Raw genomic sequence first — 22,669 nt, forward strand, 5'->3', positions numbered from 1 at the left:
ACCCTGACTGGCAAGGGGCCGGGAGCCAGAACCCCAGACTGGCAGCAGCCTGTGCAGGGCCAGCAGCCGAGACCCCAGACCGGTAGTGGGCTGAGAGGCTCAGCCCGCTGCCAGTCAGGGGTTCCATCGCCGGCTCCTGCCAGCCGGGATCTCGGCTGCCAGACCTGTCAGCCCGCTGACGGTCTGGGGCCCCGGCCCTGCCCACATACAGTGGGTACCTACCTTCTCCCTGGTTCTGGCCCATTCTCTTCCTCTCTCTCTGCATTGAACTGAAGGAGGGAGTGGACTGAGCACAAGGCTGGGGGTCAAGGAGCAGCTGGGGTTGGGGTGTAGGGTCTGGCCAGGAGCTAGAATGAGGGAGGAGGCTCAGGGCAGAGGGCTGGGTGTGTGTGAGGGGGGATCAGGGCAGATGGCTGGGGTGTGGGCTGGGATCATGGGGTGCTCATGGCAGGGGGCTCCAAAGGATATGCCCCTATTCCACCACCACCCTTCTCCAAGGCCCTGCTTCCGCTTCTTCTCTGCCTCTGCCAGGAGCAGCGAGCACACTGACTCCATTCCCCATCCCCCTTCTTCGCAAGGGCCATCAGCTGATCGGCCAGCAGGGAGGGAGGGATGGAGAGGAGGAGGAAGGGCAGGAACCCAGCACACTGCGGGAAGAGGCAGGGAAGCCGGCAGGACCAAGCTTCTGCCCCTGCCCCTTTCCCCCGCAGGAGGGGGTGGGGAGGCAGGAGAAGAGCGGGTCGGGCAGGGCCGGGCAGGATTTTTAATGGCACGCTGCTGTCTGCCGGGACTCTGGCAGGCAGCAGTGTGCCATTAAAAATCAGCTCGCGTGCTGTCTTTGGCACTCGTGCCATAGGTTACCGACCCCTGTGCTAGAGAAAGTGGTTGAGGCCTAGCAGTTTCAATGCAGATGATCATGAAGACTTTGAAGGTAGTAACTAACAGGGATTTTTAGATGTCTTGATCACTAGAAATAGTGCATACTGTTCAAAATATAATGTAGCTGGTGAGACTGCACTACTCAAAAAGAACACTGACATCTATGAGAACATGGAGGAACAGGATGATTGGCAAGAAAGAATAGAGGAATTGGGGTCAGGGGGAGGGCTAATCCAAAACTGATTGAATCAATGGAAAGATTCTCAATTGATTCTAACAGGCTTTGGATCAGGCCCTAAAGGAGGAAAGAAAAAGGATAGTAAAAAGTTAAGAAAAAGCTCTCAGTGAAAGTTATGGAGAAAAGTACAGAGAATATTGAGACAGGAAGCAGATGAATGGCCCTGACCATGAAGTATCTCAGCAAGATGAAGTTGGCAAAGAAAATACGGAGAATGGTTTGGAAAGTAATTTGGAAAGATTAGTGGGCACCATAGGCTGTTGAAGGAGGAAACTAGATACTATTTTAAATAACTTTATTAACTGTGTAAATATTTTTAATGATAATATGTCTGTTTTAATTACAGAGGTCTGTACAAGGTTGTTCATATGTCCATGTGTTTTTAATAAAGCAGGACTTCCTCATGTTTTATGTGTTATATTTTATTGTTGTGAATTCTTCCTAAAACTTAAATAAATCAACTTAAAAGAGCCTTCTGCATATAAAGGCATTATCTGAAGTTGTGTGTTCCTAATATTCATAGATTCCTCACGTTCTTTATTTTCTTAGATTGCTATTTTTAAATTTTCCTGCATATGTATGTCTGGTGCCTGCTAATGCAAGGACCCTTTTGCGTCCTTTTCTGTTTTTATAAAGCAGGCTGTGTCTGCCTTTATAAAAACTATATATTAGGCCTTCTCTGTATTAAGGATTAGCCTTTAGTTTCAGCAATCAGGAACCAGCAACCAGCATAACTGCAGTGGGACAAAGCCCTAGTATAGATTTAAAAAAAGCCATGATTTGCACGAGTAGAGTTCACTCCGGTTTCAAGCAAAGGTAAGGTTCACTAGTGCACACTGCAGCTTTCATTCTTTACAATAGGGATGTAAACTAGTCTGTGGCTGTAATAGTTGCTAGGTTTAGACTGCTGAAATTGGGGCTAAACCCCAATACAGACAAGGCCTTAGTGCTGAGTGTGGCTTATGGATGGACACACCATCTGGACGCTCTTCCTTGTTCTGTATTCTTTTCTATTGGCTTTCTTGTCTTTTCTTTTCATTTTAGGTAGGCAGTGTCATTACTGAAGTCAGTCACAAAAACCCCATGTTTTGCTGGCCTCGATAGCAAAAATAATATGATTAAGCTAAATAAATTTGTGCACATTTAGTTTTGTTTCCACTTCCTTCCTCTGTCCTCCAACACACGCACTCTCCACCTGTACTGGCATTGGTATAGGCAGAAGCTGTGGGTGAAATCTGAAGTTGTTCAGCCTCATCCCTAGCTGGTGTAAACTGTCACACCAGCTGAAGATCTGGCCCAAAGACTTTAGTGATTAGAGAACCAGAAAACAGTGTGACCTCCGAGAAAATTTCAGGAAGGAATGATTTTACGTTGCTTAGAATTCTGCAAATACAGCTCTAAGAAGTGCAGTGAGTACCTAGGAAATTAGTTTATCCTCTTTATTGAAACAGTTCTTGTTTGAGAATGATTTGTATGAATTTTCATGTTTAATTAAGGGATTTATACCCTGTTTTAAGTGGAAAACTCAACTCACCTGAACTATGGACCCACTAGAGCACCTTCATAATATATTCATGTTGGGAGATCCAGGACTTGGCTTTTAAAAAAGCCAGATATTACAAACACACAGTTCAAATATCAGTCACACGCATGTGCAAAATTAATTTACAGGAAGGTGAAAGCACTAAACGTTCTAGGAGATAGGACATGTTAATAAAAATTGGTGAAATGGGTTTTGGTCTCATGCAAGTAGATTTTTCTTTCTCATGCAATGAATACTGACATTGAATTTAGATTTTTTTTAATGCAGTTATTAAAAAACTGCAACTTAAAAGAACCCTGAGCAGATAAAGATATTGCATGTTTATACATTCATGCCTGATGTTTCCTTCTAAGTCCTGAGATGCAGGTAGAGAATCAATTTTAATGAATAACTTGGCAAATGCTATTTATGTCCCAGATGCATCAAACACAGGTTGCAATTTCCATCTGAAGCACACTTCTCTCTCTAAGCAAATTTTAGCTGAATATAAAACTTCTCAAGCTGTTTTTGACTCCACAACAGAGTTTTTCTTCAGAATTTGAAGATTACCTTCATTTCTAGCCAAGCAGTTGCTTTGCCATAATTTATTAATATATGGTTTCAGCTCTGTAGTCCTTTAGAGAGATACAGTATGTGGTAACCACAATATGCAGCACAGTATCTATTCCAAAGACACAATTTAACACGAATAATTTTAATCTTTTGTCAAAAACTAAACAGAAACTTACCAGTGTATCTGTAATTTTTTTTTCAAATGTGGCTAAAAGTAACAAGAGCCCAACTTAAATTCCAAAACTAAGAAATTAGAGGTGAGATTAAATTTCTGGTCCTCCTATAATCATTAATGAGCCCAGTTGTACAGTACATAGAGCAGGTTCTCAAAAATGAGCCACTGTTTGGAGCTCCCTGCAAAATCTTGAACGTAATGGAGTAGATGGAAGTTCAATCCTCTCTCTGAATTCCATTTCATGTATTGGCTTCTTTTTTTTTAAATGACCTTTTAAAACTTGCACATACACAGTGACGATTTTAAAAACCCATATTATTGGTGAGTTCACCACTCTGGTGGCAGCATAACCCATCGCTGTATAGGTAATACAAGTCTGGGCCACAAATACACAAAGTCTCAGGCCTATAAGAAATACTAAAGTAATACATTTCGCAAGATGAAAGAGTGGTCTTGCACTGTTCTCAAACTACCTCCTCTGCAAGTTAGAAAATTGTGTTGATTGTCCATTTATCCTCTAAAGATCTGACCATCATTCTCTCCACAATAGTCTCCCTGAGGCAGGACATACATTTTCTTTGAAATATTTCCAGCTGGTGCTATGAGTTGTATGTATATTAAAAACACCCACACCCACAAGGATTCTTTTTGGTGTGGAGGACTGGATGGCTTAAGGGTAAGATCATGAACTTTACACCCCGACAACAGTTTGAGTCAGCCTAGGTCGAAATAAACGTAGCGATCTCAGTCCATTTCCCAGAAAACAAGTGTCCATCACATAAAAGCCATTACTACAACTGAAACCCTTGTTGGCAACATCAGTAAAAAGGCTAAGAATTGAGAGACTTGAAAATTAGCAGCCCTCTCATCCCTGGAGATGGGTCCTTCCAGGTCAGGGTTTAGAGAGATGAGGGGGTAGCATGGAGAGGCTTGCATCACTGTTGCCTGTCCTGAATCTATTCTGCAGATAAATTCATGTCTCCTACTTCCCCAGACTCAGTCAAGCACCTTTCAACAAGTACAACAAATGTACAGTTAAAATGAAGGAACAAAGGTAAAACAAAGTCAGATTTGCTTTTCAGCCTCAACATTTGCAAACAGAAACTGTGTGCGTGCGTGTGTGTGCGTGTGCGTCTGCAGGGATGCAAGAATCTCTACACCTGAAGTACTTGTTTGCCTGCTAGAGACTATGGGTAGGTCTACATTTACAATGCTGCAACAGTATAGCGCTTCAGTGAAGATGTTATTGTGCCAATGGGAGAGATTCTCCCGTTATTATAGTTAATCCACCTCTGCAAGAGGTGGCAGCTATGTTGACAGGAAAAACCCTCTCGTTGATCCAGTGCTGTCTACACCAGGGGCTATGTTAGTGTAACTGTGTCACTCAGGGTGTGGATTTTTCACACCCCCGAGCAACGCAATTATACCAATGTAAGTTTATAGTGCAGACGTGGCCTGTGAGATTGACTACACAGTGCTTTAGCCCTCACCAACTACTGTGTACATTCTAGTGCACACCTGCGTGTCGCACGCTGACTGACTGTAGGGACCCTGCTGGCGCACATTACAAGTTCCCTAATGTGCATTAATGTAGTCCCGTTTCAAACAGCAGTACATTAACATGCACCAAGATACTTATAGTGAATACCAGCAGGGCCCATACTGGCTGGACAGTGAGCAACCTATTGGTGCGCATTACAATCTACACCCCAGCAGCTGCACACCAACGCACCATGCAGACAAGCCCTAGAAATGATATCAAGACATCCTCTAGAGAGCAATAAAATTGAAACAAAGTGTTCAGATGAGTTAGTTAGCTTTGTGTTTGTTTAGGGGAAGAAGAAAATGCAAATGAGGGAAGTTTCACCTCCAAAAGTCTTTTCTGCGTTCTGGGGGAAGGGAGGCTGACAACAAACTTTGCATCTCATTCCCATAACCACAAACGTTTTGAGGGGGAGGAGTCCAGGGGAGAAACTTGACACAGATATCAAACTAGCGGACAAAATTCTGCTTTGACCTGAACCCCAGACAGCCCCACTGAAATCAAGGAGCTTGCACTTGGTGTCAGAAAGCACAGTACTTGGCTCAGCATCGCTTGTATTCAGTGAACAAAAGTAGACTCATCTGCACCACTGTTTTCCAATGCTTCAAAAATTAAGCCCTCTTTCTTTAAAATGCGAGCATCCTAAACTGTTCAAAGCTTCTTTCTAAGTTGCCGAAGGAAAGATCAAGCAGAGAAAGGGTTAAGTCCTGAAAATAAGGGAGCAACAGAGCAAATCTGACTGCATGTTTGAAAAAGCCTATAAAATGTTACAAGCAACACAGGAAAGCTTGTGTTAATAATGCATAAACCAAAGGGGAGGGGGGGAGCTACCCATTTAATGGAATAATGCTTCTATCATTGCAGTTAAAATGAAATAGACCATGACTACTAATCTAGTAAAACCATGTAAAAATGTAATTTTTAAACATTTACTAAAAGGGGATAGTTCAGTAACCACTCTAAAAATCAAGGCCTTGTGTACAGCAGCGTTCAAACGCTAAATACCAATCTCCTCTCTGTGGAGGCCATTACCCACCCTGTCACCATAGCAACGCTAACAGTGTGCCTGACTTCAAAGACAAAGATGTAATTTCAGACTTCCAGCAGCCAGAGGGAGTGGTAAGAATATTCTACCCGGGCTGTGTCAGCTGATGATAAATTATAAAAATATCCAGGAAGGTTAGGAGTTGGAATGAACCACAGTATTCACAATCCTGGGGGAGATTTTTGCATTAACGAAACACACTCAAAGACAGCAAAGTCAAGAAGTAAACAGGAAAGAATCTCAATGGAGTCAGATTAAACAAAAATTATATAGCACAGAGTTCTGCCTGCCTTTTATTTCATTCCCAGGCCGAAGTAAAAATAACTAGTACCATCCTTCTTTTCGTTCAAAATAGAGTGACGGCCGGATCTGCATGAATCTTCTAAGGGACTTGCTAAACCACCTCTGTAACTGCTACTTCTATATTTGTGTAACTCCAGCATTTGTCAAAAACTGTTTCAAATACCAAGCAGCCCTCTAAGAAGCAAAATCCATTTACTCATTTAACCTAATGACACTATAGCCTCTTAGAGTTTTTAAAATCAAACCCATATTTTAGTCTTACAATTTCAGTGTAATTAGAAGAAGGAAAGGTTTATTTCAATGAAGAGAACTTCAAGACCAATTCAGAGAAGAAGAAAGCACTGGAAGAGAAGGAGAGGAAATGGTCTTTAGCTCACTTTTAAATGTTACCATTCTTTAGACTGGTAATAAATAATGATAATATAAAGTCACACAGATTAGTTTAGGTTACTTTACTGTCTCATCAATATGTTCCTATGGAAAAAATAAAATAACTACTTAAAAGCCTATGCATGGGGCTGGTCCTGATAGCCTAGCAATAGAACAGTTGTTACCAGGAAGACACAAATCCAAGTCAGGCTCATTCTTTGACTCTAATTCCCCAGGTCACCAGGAGGCATGTGTTCCTTCCATAGAGAGGAGGAGGAATGCTTCATGTCTCACTCAGTCTGACACTCTTACAGCTGGTTCAGGACAGGTAGCAGCAATTAGCTCCTGTGGACTAGTGCGGGGGAGAGTTAAGGAGAGTTGGGTCAGCCTCATGTGGAACCTTTTCGAGAGGGAAATAGGTCTGTGGGAATGAAGAGATTCCAGACGGTGACCAATCATAGCCCAACACCTTGATGTCTGACTTGTTTCTGTCTTGAAGTCTTATTTGTTGATAATTTTTTTTAAATCTAGCTGACATTAGGTTGCATAACTTCTCTATGATTTAGTTAAGGGTGAGAAATATTGACCATGACTATGGAGTTATCTTCTGTTCTCCTCAGAAATGGATGTTTATGTTCTTTGCTTCCACTTGGACAGCTACCAGAGGGGATTACAAGTAACCTTGGGCTCCAGTATCTTCCTCTGTAAAGAACATTTTCATCTCAGTACAGCACTGCAGTCTCCAAACTGGCTAAAAGCCCAACTCGTTTGTAAAACCTAAATCCATGTCCTTCAAGACAAGAAGAAAAAGTGATAGTTGGCACCTGTACACAAATACAGGTTACTGTAAAATTCACTTCCACCGTCCTACCTATTAAATCTTACAGCATCAAGAAGCATTTATATGTACCCTCCCTGGAAGCAAAAATACACACCAGTGTGGTTAAACTAGAAGCTCCAAGTCTCAGGGCAAGTCTATACTACAGCGCTGCATTAACGGAGCAAGCTGCACCGCTGTAGTGTCTGGTGAAGACGTGCTATGCCAATGGGAGAGCGCTCTCCCGTGAGCATAATTACTCCAGCTCGGAGAGAAGCAGCTATTGCGCTGGGGGGGGAGGTAACATAAGTTATATTGACTTAGGCTGTAGTGTAGGCCTGCCCTCAGATGCAACAGAAGACAGAAGACAAAGGGGGGCCTAACTCTCCACTGCCTTGCACCTTATGTAGCGTCATTTATACCTGCATAAACTGAGGCATGTAAAAACCATTCTCACAGGGTTTTACACTCACTATTTACAGGCATATGGATTTGGTCCTGCAGAGAGCTGAGCACTTTGGTCCTGATCCAGAAAAGCACTTGTGCCCTGGTTTAACTTTAAATCCAGATAGGACAACTCATGCTTCTAAAATCAAGCAGGTGTGTACATGTTTTGCTGGATCAGGGCTACAGCCCCTTGCAGGGTGGATCTCTGAAGAGCAGGTTAGACTACCCAAGGTGTGAGAAAAGAAGAATTGGGCCCAGAGCACCTCCAAGCATTTATAAAGGGTGGAGAGTATTCCATGTTCCAGAATATTTCATTTAAAAACAGAGGCTAAGTGTAAAGAGATCTAATCACAGCTTTCATTTGTGAAGTATTACAGTTTTTTACCTGGGGAGAGGGGAGTATGTCAATCCATGGATCCTTCCCCATCCCCACAACCCTCAACCCACACAAACCAACATTTTCAGTGCTCAACCAGCAGTTCAAAATGTTAAAGGACAGTTCTCACTCTGATGGCTACATCGCACTGTCTTGTGGACTCAGTGGTTACAAGCCCATGCCTAAGCATCCATACTGCACTTTAAATCTGGTTTACAATTGCTGGCCCCGGGCTCAGAGCCATCCTAATGTGTCCATACTGTAAGCTAAATTTGAGTCAACAGTGTAACGCTGTTGCAAAAAAAGCAAACATCATTCTGGTATGTATTACCAGGAGTATTGTAAGCAAGACACGAGAAGTAATTCTTCCACTCTACTCCATGCTGATTAGGTCTCAACTGGAGTATTGTGTCCAGTTCTGGGCGCCACATTTCAGGAAAGATCTGGACAAATTGGAGAAAGTTCAGAGAAGAGCAACAAAAATGATTAAAGGTCTTGAAAACATGACCTATGAGGGAAGATTGAAAAAACTGGGTTTGTTAATTCTGGAAAAGAGAAGACTGAGAGGGGACATGATAACAGTTTTCAAGTAAATAAAAGATTGCTACAAGGAAGTGGGAGAAGAATTGTTCTTCTTAACTGCTGAGGATAGGACAAGCAGCAATGGGCTTAAATTGCAGCAAGGGTGGTTTAGGTTGGACATTAGAAAAAACTTCCTAACTGTTAAGCACTGGAATAAATTGCCTAAGGAGGTTGTAGAATCGCCATCATTGGAGATTTGTAAGAGTAGGTTAGACAAACACCTGTCAGGAATGGTCTAGATAATACTTAGTCCTGCCATGAGTGCAGGGGACTGGACTAGATGACCTCTTGAGGTCCCTTCCAGTCCTATGATTATACGCAGAACTTCTGACCTGGGTCTGCGGCTTGAGCTGCATCCACACTGCAAAATGACAGGGGTTGGACCTGAATCACAGACCCAGCCCATAGCAGTATCCTAGGACCTGGGTTCTGAGTGCTTGCTGACCCAAGTCAGAAAGATTTGTGTGTATGGAAGGCCCAGGCTTAGTATATAGCGTAGACATAGCTTGAGTGACCAGTTAACTATAGACCTTCTGATTCTAGGTGAGCAAAATTACAATAAAGGAAAGTTTGTTTTCCTTGATGAAGTCATTTTTTTAAAATCCTTACCTTATTTTTCCAGTCTAATCTACATTCCTGGGAAAACAAGAGCAAAAACTGTAACTGACACTCAACAGCAAAGAATCTCCACTCTTTTGCCAGTCCCTTCTCCCACAGAAACTGCAGCCAGATTAGTAATTATATATATAATATTAGTATTTCCTATCTGACCTCTATTTGCTTGCAGACAGAACTGGAAAATCCCGTAGGCAGATAGCAGTGAGAACTATCTCCTCTCACATTTAGTTGCTGGCTGTGCAGTGCAAATACTTTTTTGAAAAAAAAAAAAAAAAAAAAAAAAAAAGCTGAAACGTTTTGGGGCCAAAAAGCTTCAGTAGTTTATAATACTTTACATCAATCTGGGAAAAATGGCTAACAAGTCACGTAGAGAGAATTAACACATTTAAATAATTAAAAATCGTGTGTATGTGTTCCTCCCTACTCTGTCATTATCTTTAAAATTATGAGCAAAAATTATACCGTCAGCTATCAAAAAATGAAGCAGAAAAAAAACAACACACTGCACACTGGCTAGGATAAGAGTTTGAGGGTTATGTTTCACTACTGTGACATCACAGCTGTGAAATATTCTTCATTAAAAAAAACACCCAATATCGTTTTTATAGCCTTTTAATCAATAAATCATCCACACAATGCTCCACAGTTGCCCTGAAAACTAAATTCAACATCTCTACCTTTTTTCCTAATGTTTCATGCATTTTCTTAACTGAACATTATTCAATATGCAAATGCAGGAAGAAAAATGATAGCTCAGTGGCTTGAGCATTGGCCTGCTAAACCCAGGGTTGTGAGTTCAATCCTTGAGGAGGCCATTTGGGGATTGGTCCTGCTTTGAGCAGGGGGTTGGACTAGATGATCTCTTGAGGTCCCTTCCAACCCTAATAATCTATGAAAATATTGTGAAATCCTGCAAATTAAATATAGAGGGAGATTATTAGAGGTTCTTCATAATATAAAGAAATGAATGGGGGGAAATTAGCTTACTTCCAAAGACAGCAATATAATCTAAACTAAAAGGACCAAATTCTGCAATGCCTTATGCAAAACTAATTTATGTCAGTAGAGAATGTGTACTTAAAACCATATACAGGATACTGCAAAATTAGAAAGTTAGTCGGTTTAGTCTGATAAAGTCAGACCATGTTCAGATTCTGACTTTCTCCAGAGCTTTTTGTTAATGAGTATACTGGGCTTCGTGTAGCTTACATTTTATTAAAAGTAAAAATAACAATATTTTACACCTCTTTTTTATGCCAAAATATTTTAATCATTTGTTATACTATACCAATATATGTGCAGGAATGCAACTTATGTTTTTATGACAAGAAACAACACTAGATTTATCGTCTTTATTGTGTCTATTTATTGTGTGTACAGCAAACTTACTCATCGCTTACAGCTGCATGTTTATTAGTACATACAAATATACATACCCAGACTCCCACTCCCACGAGCATGTTATGTTACATCTCTTCACAACATATTAATTTCTTTAATAATCAGCAGCAAGGATACTTTAAAAGCTGTTTTTCCTCATATAATTGCCACCTTCAGAAACAGTTACGATCTGACACATCACGTACTGCAGTTTATAAATTCATGTCACTTAATCAATCATGATGTGAAATAGAGAATCCAGAACAGCACATTTTCTTATGCTAATACAATTATTCGAATGTGCCTCAAAATTCAGCTCTTGCTATTGATTTAGAACAACAGTTCTCAACCTGTGGGCCAAGATGCCTCAGAGGGTCATCTGCAGTTATCTGTGGGGAGAAGAAGGAGATCACAAACCTGTTTTCAATTCCCTGTCCCTAGCCTTTTGCTGAAGTGGGAAGCTTTTACAACCCAACTTCAGATGCTATTGCAGGGGTCTCAAACACACAGCCTGCCAAGCTCCCAGTCCACCCCGCCCCGGAGTTATTTCCTGTGGCTGCCAAGCTCCCCTCACCCACCCCCCCACCCCCCAGAGCGTCGTGTCCCTGCCTATCTCAGGTGCTTCCCGCCGCCAAACAGCTGTTTGGCAGTGCTTAGCTCTTTCCTGGAGGGAGGCGGAAGGAGCGGGGAGCTGCGCACTCAAGGGAGGAGGCGGAGAAGAGGTGGGGCAGGGGCAGGGATTTGGGGAAAGGTTTGGAATAGGGGCAAGGAGGGGATAGAGTTGAAGTGGGGACGTTGGGGAAGGGGTGGGAAGAGGCGGGGCATGGGCGAAGCCTTATGGAAGGGGTGCTGTGGGGGCAGGGGGCAGCTTTTGTACCTTTATATGAAAAGGTGTCAGGGATGCCGCCCTCAGACGAATGTATTAGTCCTCATGTGGCCCTCGTGGTGATTTGAGTTTGAGATCCCTGTGCTGTTGTGTACCCCCATACAGCACTGTGCCCATTCCAACAGTACCTCCATTGCTGCAATGATGTGGGACTGGCACAAAAAATCTTGTTGTACCTAAGGAAATCTATTGCAAGTGGCCAAAATTCAGGGTGTCCCAGAATGACAGAGGCAGAGAATCCTTAATTCAGAACATGAATAAGTCACTGAAATGAGGTAATTTACTCAGCAACACACAGAATATCGCATGTACACTTTTCATACTTATCTACACTATATTTTGCTGTTAAAGTAGAGAATCAATTTTGGATTTCCTTACTAACGGAGGAGACTAAAGGGAAGGTTGCTGATAGTGAATCCAACATATGTGACTTCAACACAGTGAGAAATGGTTTCTGAGCATGCAGTAGTACAAAGGTATTAGATTTCAAGAAAACAAATTTGAGGGAAGTTAAGAGAAACCTAGGACCCAATTCAAAAACCACTGTCATCAACAGAACTTGCTACAGCTCATTGTGCTTGAAACTCTGCTTCTTGATCAGGGTTTCTATGCATGACCATAAACAGATAATGAACAATAACCATGTGTTTATATTTATCATTTGTATTATGGAGGCCTCAATTAACATTGGTGCACCAGTATGCTAAAATGCTCCACAAGCAAAGAAGATGACCAAGCCCCTACCTTATCTGGAGCTGACAATCTTAGGCCCTGATCCTGCAAGCATTTACACACATAGGGCCATTGCGTTCAATGGGACTATTCTGATGTGTAAGTGTTTCAGGATTGAGACCTAAGAAATTTTGAAAAGAAAATCATGATTAGGGTACTGGAAGACAACAGAGCACTGCCTATCATGCTGACCAATCCCGTTCCTTGCACTCCACCTGTCTGTATCTATCTGTTGTCTCTTATACTTAGATTGTAAGCTCTCTGGAATAGGGACCATCTTTTTCTTCTGGGTCTGTACAGTGCCTAACACAATGGGGTCCTGATCCATGACTAAGGCTCCTAGGCACTATGATGGGTACAAATAAACAAACAAGCAAACAAAGGACAGGTGGTGGTGGAGGAGGAAGAAAAGGGAATCTGCTATCTGACTTCTGATATTGCTGGTCAGAATGAGTTACTGGATTTAATAAGTGTTTTGAGGCTGAGGCCATCCTTTAGAATGGTTGGTACTCATCAGTAAGGGAGTCATTCCACAGAACATGCTCTTACAAAAATACTTGTGGTAGAAATAAAAGAAAGAAAAAGCCTACTAACAGTGTCTCAGGTATTTCCCACAATACTATTCCAATGAGTAATATCCTTTTGTCTTATTGTTCTATACAGTGATCTGAGTGTGCACACAGGAATAAACAAACATAGGCCATGGTAAAAAAATCTGCTTTCTGACTCAAAATTTACATGTAATCAAAGAGACAAGGAAAACAATCACACAAATTGTGGCCAGGATTGTCAAAAATCGATGTCTAAAGTTAAGTTCCTAAGTCCATACTTAGGAACCTAAGTGTCTTGATATTGAGAGGAACTGAGCACATGCATGCAACTCCCACTGAATTCCATGGGAACTACTGGATGCTCAGCACATTCTGAAAAATCACTTCCAGAACTTAATTTTAGGCTTCCATTTTTGAAAATGTCCTAAAGCTCATTATGGCATTAAGTTTTAACTATCCCCAAGTTCTATTCACGGCTATTCATGACTCTGAAATAGCCTCCCTCTACGGGCTTGACAGTTCACTTAACTTTTCCGTGTCTAAGTTTTCCCAAGTGTTAAATGGCAATAACAGTTTACCTGTCACAGAGGGTTGTTGTGAGGATACTTTGTAAAGTGCCTTGAAAACAGAATATGCTAAAGAACTGCTTAATATTGTTTTACACTGCTCTGGTACTAAATGTTATTTTCCATACTTGTATAGCAGGCATAACATTGCATTTTAAATATTTAAAATAAACATGGCCAGTTCATCAAGTAAAAGCATGCATCCCTGAAAAGCATGGAAAACAAATGAATCAGTAATAACAGAATAAAGGAGCTAAGAGATCTTATCTACATTTGAGTATCATGATTATTTTACAAGCAAGAATACTTACTTGAACAATAAATGTTTCAGTTTTTATGGGTGAGATGTACTCTTTTGCAGAGGGCTTGCTCAGGGTTACTCATACATAAATTTAAAAATATTTTACGTACAATTGGAGGACTTAAATTGAATTTAAAGGAGGGCCAGGATTTCACCCTTTGTTATAAACAAGTGAGTGATTACAGTATTTGCTGAATCAAATTCATCCCTAGTATAACATCATTGACTTCAATGGAATTGTGCCCACTCACACCAGATCCCAGTATGCTGACCTATACAGTCATACAAACAAATGTATGCACATAGAATCCATATTAGAATCAGCCCCTAAATATGGTGCTAGCTGCTTTAGAAACACAAGAAGACAGACAAGATTTTATTTATTTATAGATGTGTGTGTGCATGTGAGCGTATAAACATGTTCTATCTTTATTATGTGAAATGGAAGAGGAAGAAGAAAATAAAAGGCAACAAAGTTCAGTTGGGGATTAAAATAACTTTTTTTTAAGTAGCACCATCAAACTTTTCAACCTGATGTATAGTGGCAGGGGAAAGCATTTGAGAAAGCTTAGTCACTTCTCTGTAGCTTAAAGCTTTTTTCCCTTTATTCCAGGCTTAAACAGAGTTCAGTGGGGCATCAAACTGCCTCAGTTTTAAATTACAGTCTGTACTTTAAAATAGAATGCATGCACGACATGTTCCTGAAGCTAGAGGGTGGGAGTGTTATTCACTGAAAATTGAAGGCTTGTTGAGTCAATAATCTTCTTTCACAGAGTAACAATTTTCAGCTAAAATTTCTTGACCCAAACAAAGGAAAACAAGATCATTCAGTTATTTTATAACACTACAGGAGAAAGCAAAAGAAGAGTGGGAGAAAGACACCACTCTCATCGCTCACTGTATAAAAACAATGGAAAAATTTCATTCACAAGTATTATATATTCCTATTTTCCTCTTTCTTGGATTTAACATATTTCCAAATAGTTATTTTCAGCTCAAGAGACGGATAAAAGTAAATAACCAGAGGCTACAATTGCTACCATGCACTATACATGTATTTATCAGCCACAGGCTACATTTACCTTCTATTACCAAGAACCAGTTTACTGACCTTTCTTCAAATCAGCAATAACATTCTGAGTTTTCTTAACGACACTTGAATTTTTATTACGTTTTCTTTTGGTTTGTTTACTTGCAAAGTATCTATCTGGACTACCAAATAATAGAGTCTCTATCACCAGCTTTCCCTTACTGCTGCTGACTTCCCCTTTCCCTACACCTCTGTAGTTTATCTCCTCTAATAATAATTACACCTCTACCCCAATATAATGTGAATTCGGATATAACGTGGTAAAGCAGTGCTCGGGGGGGGGGGGGGGGGGGGGGGCAGGGCTGCGCACTCCAGCGGATCAAAGCAAGTTCAATATAATGCGGTTTCACCTATAACGCTGTAAGATTTTTTGGCTCCTGAGGACAGCATTATATCGGGGTAGAGGTGTATGTGTATTACGGTAGCACCCAGAGGCCCTGATCCCACTGACCGAAGCCCTGCATAAATATAATCCAAAAGTTTACCATGTACAAAATGAGAGAAGAGTATTATTATCCACTTTCAATTACATATCCGAAATAGCACTGGAACTTATTTGTCTGGTCTACGCAAGACTTCAGTCATTTCCAATACTTATTCAGGAAAAGCCTTTTGCTGAAAAAGATTCAGTGGTGGTTCTACTTCCTAGTGTAGACAAGACACTTGGTTGCCATTACTGCACTAGATATTTCTTCCCATCAGATAGGCATCTACTTGAAACACTGCTTCACGGTCCAAACCCATCTAACTTTGCATTTAAGCCGCACTATTCACTATATTACCTACGCAGAGAATCTTGGAAATCCAGTTTTCCCCAATAATATGACCATTTCAAAAATACACAGTATACAAAGAATAACTGCTCAGCATCTTAAATTCCCCTTTGTGTAATACACAAAATACCAGAAACATTAAGTGGTAAACAAAACCACAGAGGAATAATTCTTGTGTTGTCCACACTCTCAAATGTAATAAAACAAGGCCCTACTTTACTCTGGAGGTGGAACCTCTGTAGAAGTTTGTGCACCCAAACTTAAATATGATTCAAAGATCAGAGTATCACACAAGGTACAGACAGCATTCTAATTTCATGGTTCATTACTATTTTTATTTGTTCATAAAATTGTTGAGTATCCATTAAAATAACCCAATAAAGATATTAGATTTTAGGATTAACCTGAGAAAACAGAAGTTAAAAGGCACAGACGATCTAGTACAGCATTTTTCCATTGCACAGTAAGTGATGAATATCATCTTTCCCCACTCACCCCAAAGGAAATATCTGATATTGAACTGATTCTAGATCTGATTTTAGCTAAAAGACTAAGAAGAAATGTGTTAGGAGGCTGCTTGCTGTACAGTATAGGTTAGTGGCCCACTGAGCTTTGGAATGCGCTATGAGGGTAGCCATCCAGTTTCCTCTAGGTCAGTGGTTCCCAAACTTGTTACGCCACCTGTGCAGGGAAAGCCCCTGGTGGGCCGGGCTGGTTTCTTTACCTGCTGCGTCCGCAGGTTTGGCCGATCGCTGCTCCCACTGGCCCCGGTTCACTGCTCCAGGCCAATGGGAGCTGCTAGAAGCAGCAGTCAGTATGCCCCTCGGCCTGTGCCGCTTCCAGCAGTTCCCATTGGCCTGGAGCAGCGAATCGTGGCCAGTGGGAGCCGCAACTGGCTGAACCTGCGGACACGCCAGGTAAACAAACCAGCCCGGCCCACCATGGGCTTTCCCTGCACAAACGGCGGAACAAGTTCGGGAACCACTGCCCTAGAGGCCTAGTATAGAGTAGGGGACTTGAAGCTAGTGTAGGAGAAACTCGTGTTCTAAGGCAAGGTGATCTTGGAAGAGTCACCTGACCTAGTACTCAGCCAACCAAGTTGGAAACTGGACAAAAATAGGACCTTAGTGAAAAATAAGATACTGCATCTGAGAACTTTCCTGTGGAAATCAGTTAAAAACTAATCAAATAATAAATGAACTCCCCATTTCACCCCCATCAACCTAGCTACCTCACCAGTGGTGAAAGTTTATGAAATGACACACACCACATGCAAAGAGTCTATAGCTAATCTAAGCTCTTTTACTGCCTACAACAACAACCACATTGCTGATGTATTATTAGTGAGCCTTATCTGCAAAGCCAGCAGAAAGGTAAGGGATTTTTACCTTTCCAGCGATCACAGAACTGTGTATCTTTTGTCACTATTCCTTAACTTTAAATAAATCTCCGTAGTAGTAGCTGTTCTCCAGACGTTTTTAATCCAGGGTTCTCCCCCCTCCTCTCCCTCTGCCTAATAGGGAACAGTTTCCATTTATTACTTCCTTTTCTTCACAGAGAACCAAATACCCAGGTTTTCTCAAAAGCCTGGCATTTCCTTCCAATTGTGACCAAAACAAAAGTGCCGTAAGTACTATTCTACGCAACACTTCACTTGGACTCTTAGTAACTCCACATAATCAAAACCCTCTAGGGCAAACCCTCCAGATAGCTGAACTTTTAAGAGAAGGAAGGGGAACTTTGTATAGCACCTGATGAGCCATTAGGAGTAGCCAATAAAACTATATTTTGTTTGTAGACATTTGTTACCAACCCACATTACAAATTTGTCTGCTTTGAACTTTATGGGGACATTCATACCAGGACTTTTATATACAATGTGTGAAGGAAATGGAACAACTATTGACCTGTTTAGCAGTGCTTACTATGACACTAACCTGTTGGAAAACTTCCAAAAGGATGACACAAATCAGCTTTCAGAGCTGCAGAAGGTGGTTAATTCCTCTTGAAATCCATCAAAGCGGAAGCCTTTTACCAGGGTCAGGGAAAACCATCCAACATTTATTATTTGGTTTCTGTGTTCTTTTAGCTCTGTGTATAAGTTTGCTACGTAACTTAGAGCGAGCAGTTATGATGTCATCTAACACCCTTAAGAAGTAAACTATAATAGGTAAATTGTATACTATGCTATCATGAACTAAAACATAACTGAATTTTATTATTAAAAACACAGCAACTTTGGCATTATTTGAGACTAAGATAGCCTATGGAAACTTACTGACTACCCTCCAGAACAGCATTACAAAACAGATTTTAAAAACAGCACTCCAAAATGACTCCTGAGCACCCAGTTTTAGACTAGAGGAATTTGGGGAATATTACACCAGAGATGCTGGTCACAGGTTTTGGTAGCTAGACAAAAACTGGATACAAAACGTTACTGTTCAAGTAAGGGGTGGGGGAAGCTGGTGCAGGTGGAATAATATGTTCAGTCAATTCTTACCCCCAGAAAGAACCACGTTATCGTATTTACCACTCCAGCATCCTTTGGACTCTGATCATTCCTATTCCAAGTAATATATGGGCTAGTGTCATTTTGATCCCAACACAATTTCAGAAGGACAAGTACTTTTTAATAATACAAGAATGATTTTCTTTCTGAGATTAAGAAGGTGGAGGATGGTTCATTCACAAAATAGGAAACAATGTGTGTAAACATGTAGGGTTGCTTTTGTTTTTAGAAGGAATGAAAAGAGAAAAAAATCTTCCACTCCATGTTAGTCCCCCTCTTCCACTCTTTTAAAATAGTAGGATTTTTGAGTGGATGAAGCAGACTTGGGATTTTTATCAAAGTTTTTAATGGTGAATTCAATGAATAAAGGTATTTGTGATCAAGTCACAAATTTAAAGCTACAGGGCCAAAAATTTTATGATTAAATTATAACACCATCAACTTATAGTTAGAATAATAATGAACTACTGAATATACCGAACACGTAGTGATGTATAATATTTGATACTCTTCTCATACTTTGGTGATGGGGGGAGGGCTTATATGTGGCTGGTAACTCCTTACACTTTGTGGGGTAAGGAGACATAATCAACTACAGAGAAGGGGAAAGGGCCTGCCCACATCAAAGTTTTTAAATATGTTTAACTTTGCCAAAGCAGTTCATGTCCGCACTATCTGCGATGTATAACTGACTGTCAACAACCATTTCTGAGTTAGTCTCAAAAACGGTTTACTGGAAAAATGCTGAAACTAAAACCAGTTCAAAAGTAAGTGGACAGCGCTGTTTAAACCTATTTTCATAGCTCCTCTACAAAGCACACATATATCTAAGTGTATAAAACCAGGTGGAAGGAATTTATGGCATACATACTGCTGGTCATCGTCTTATGTTTTAAAAATGAAACTTTAAAAGCTCTAAAAATATGCTGATTACATAGTCTTTTCTTTAACATGGGCTTAAAAACATCTGTAGACACGACAGATAGGTGATTTGAACAAAAGAAAAACCTACAAGGTGGGAAGAGACTTAGCTTGATCAACCTATCAAGTGGAGTTGTCACAACATGAAACAATTTTATGATAATTGTCTAGTTCTGAATATTTGATTGATTGGCTGCAAATTCTTCCTATGCTTTTAGGAATGGATGGTAGCATCATATGCCATTGGAAAAATTCAGTTAAGTTCTTGGATTTTTCACATATAACTTCAGTGTCTAGATAAGTTAAGTACACTTAATTTACCGGCTCTTCGAATGGGTCCCTCCACTAATTTAAAATGATTACATGCCCACTGAACTGTAGGAGGTCTCTTGGAAATATCCTACAGTTTAATGCAACCATATTCACAGCCACAAATCACTTGGTTTAACTGACGTGCCTCTTCTAACTTAAAAATATTTAAACTGGTTTAAGTTTGTGTGGGCACCTGAAGCTGATTTACTTCTTATAAAACAACCAGAGGTAAATGGGAACACAACCAAAATATAGTTTACATCTTACAGCTGGCATTTATCAGGACACTGAAGACCTCCATGTGCAGATAGCCCTGATGTCTCTGATAAGTGTATCAATTTATTGGTGTTAGTCTGTTTTTTTCAATTATGCATAAAGCTAATACAACTAGGCAAGGTTAATTTAACATGATGATCTATCACAAAAACTCAAGTGATAATAACCAGACCAATATAAAGCGTTACTATCATTCTGACTAATGTAATTCTTTAGACTGCGCCAACAGACTAAAACACAATTAACTTGTGAAAAGATGTGTCCAGTATTTTTTGGAAGTGTCTCATACTATGCTGACAACTAATGAACAGTGTTTGGGATCTGGAGAGAATAACTCATGGCAGTGTTGCTTCCTTACTTATGCCTACAAGGTCTTTGAAATAAAATCAAAACATATTTCAGGGGAGAAAACCCTCAAAAGGAGGAGTCAGGAGTTCAAAAGACCCTGAATAATTCTCTTGTGTATGACTACAAAACCAAAAAAGCTAAGGAGCTCTTTCCTCTCCATGCACAGACAAATCTGGGTACAAATTAGTGAATCAGTTACTGTCCTGAACCAGTTCAAGCTACGAACACGAACACACACACAATATCTGAATCTTACACTGACAGAATAAACTATATTTAATACGGCAAACTGTGTGATGGCCACTAAACAAATTAATACCAAATGAATTATCTCAATAAGAGACTTCCTTCAAGGGATACGGGATTATCCTAGATAATATATTGATCATTCACTGTAATCAGTTTTCATTATGCTTTTAACACAAATGTGATACTAAAATTGTGATATATTGTCATCCCAAAATCTCATCCACATATCATAGAGACAATAAGATCTTTATAAAATATTTTTCATTTTAAAATAATGTACTACTATTCTACAACTGGCACATTAATTTCTTACTGGTAAGCTTGATGGTCTTTCTTGCTGTATTAGGTTTAAGTCTTCGTGGTTAGGCTTTCCTGAAGCTATAGGGGGTTGGGATCTGGTTCCATAGCCTTCCTGAGACATGTCCTGCAAGAACAAAATTATAAAAACACTATGGTTATTCATATGCCACAGCAGTCACAGCTAAACCCTTGTGAAGGAAAGGTGAAGAGATAATGATTGACTTCTGATCTGTCTTTTGTTGATCAAAATTTTGTATTACACAAACCTCCTTTTTCGGTGGAATCATCAGGTCCAACTGGGTGCCATTATGACTTCAGTGTTTTATAAAGAAATAAGAATCACAGAGTCTAAACAGAGTTGTGCGTCCATTTCTGTTCCTCTGGTACAGGTTAAAATAACTAATTAAATACTTTTTTTTGAGAGAGATTAAGAAGCCAAAATATTCTCCAGATGATCAAATATTCAGAGCAAATCTTTAGCTGAAATACTGAACCAGTTGGAAGATCTTACAATATTGGATCTGAGAATGCTCGATAATCATGCTATGTAATCAGACTCCACCACCATCCTGACACAGTTTTCAAACATAAGCTGTCAACCCATAAAACCTTCTCTGCAACTGTGTGAAATATATATATGGCCTAACTTTCCAGAAAAGAACTAGAGTTGATCAGAGGTACATCTATGTCTATATCAGCAACTTACGTGAAAGTCAAGAGGCCTTCCTAAGGCCAGCACACAAGCCTAAGCAGTGTTACATAATGGCGTAAGATCACTTACACCATGTAGAAAAAATACTCTCTAGATGCAGAGATAATCTTAGCCACTATACTTTATGTGTAGAAGTCGGTAACCTAAAGTCGAGGAGGAGGACAGAATGTGAAATGCTTATTTTAGCATGTGTAACTGGCAGGGAAAGTTGAAGAACCAGTTTCTGACTGTGCAGGAAAAAAGTATCACACCTAAAAGGTTTTTCTGTTTTGTTTCATTTCATCTTCAGTTTTTTTATTTCTCCCCAATTTGTAAAACAGATTGCTGGCTTAAGTTGTTTTTGTTCCCCTATGTTACAATTTTGATAAACACTTAAAAGAACAATTATTTTTAAAGACTACGTTTTTTGGCTTGAAAATGTATCTCAAGATTCTCTCCACCCCACCCCCACCCATGCTCTAAAAAAATTTACACTACTGCTACTTATAAAGGACTATTCTATAGCTAAGATTCCCTAGCCCAACAGCAGTTATTGACAACAGAGTGACACCACAAAACTTAGCTTGCAGAGCAGTAGTTTTCTGCCCCTGCCCTAAAGAAAGTCTGACACAGGGAAATATGTGAACAACCATACTGTTTTCACCCAGCCATCTCTGTCATTTTGAGCTGTACTGCAAAAATGTTAACATTTTAACAAGGTTTAAAAACAAAAAGCTAACAAAACTGACAGTAGTACGTAAACCAACAATAAACTGGTCTATCCATCATAAGCATGTTTCAAGTAAAATCAAGGAAGGCGTAAAAGGCTAGCACTTCAATCTGGTTACCAGCAGAGGGTAACAATTAGGTTTAGGAGTGACAAAGGCTGATGGCTGAATCATTATTATCTACTGTGACACACACACTCTCCTGCTTTTTCCCCTCCCAGATTTCCACTTGTCACACAGCTCTCCTGCTGTGTAGACCAGCAGGTTCCTGTGGATTAACAGCGAGGTTTAAAATCAACAAATGGCACAAGTCCTCCATTCAGCAGCCTTCACCCTGTTACAAAGGAGCATAAAGGTGCAGGACAGCTTCACAATAGGCAAACAAATGAGCAAACCTCTGCTTTCCTTTCTGTTTAAGCACACACACAGTCACACACTATTTGTGGTCACTGCACAGGCGTCCGTAATAAACCGGTTTAGAAAACAGTAGCAACAGTGGATTTGAACTGTGCGTTCAGCATTCTATTTCCTTTTCATTCTCCCTTTACAGCCAACAAACAAGAACT

General features: G+C 40.3%; 1 protein-coding gene across 14 annotated transcripts in view; it reads right to left on the reverse strand.

Moving 5' to 3' along the window:
- ARID1B (AT-rich interaction domain 1B) overlaps positions 1-22,669 on the reverse strand; it is a 437,302-nt gene that overhangs the window by 290,377 nt on the left and 124,256 nt on the right. For all 14 annotated transcript variants that reach the window (XM_050949391.1, XM_050949388.1, XM_050949394.1 and 11 more), the window contains one exon: positions 20,698-20,808. In XM_050949391.1, the coding sequence (XP_050805348.1) occupies positions 20,698-20,808 (111 nt within the window). The remainder of the gene's footprint in view (positions 1-20,697; positions 20,809-22,669) is intronic.

This window comes from Gopherus flavomarginatus, chromosome 4 (assembly GCF_025201925.1).
Source record: "Gopherus flavomarginatus isolate rGopFla2 chromosome 4, rGopFla2.mat.asm, whole genome shotgun sequence".
NCBI classification, from domain to species: domain Eukaryota; kingdom Metazoa; phylum Chordata; order Testudines; family Testudinidae; genus Gopherus; species Gopherus flavomarginatus.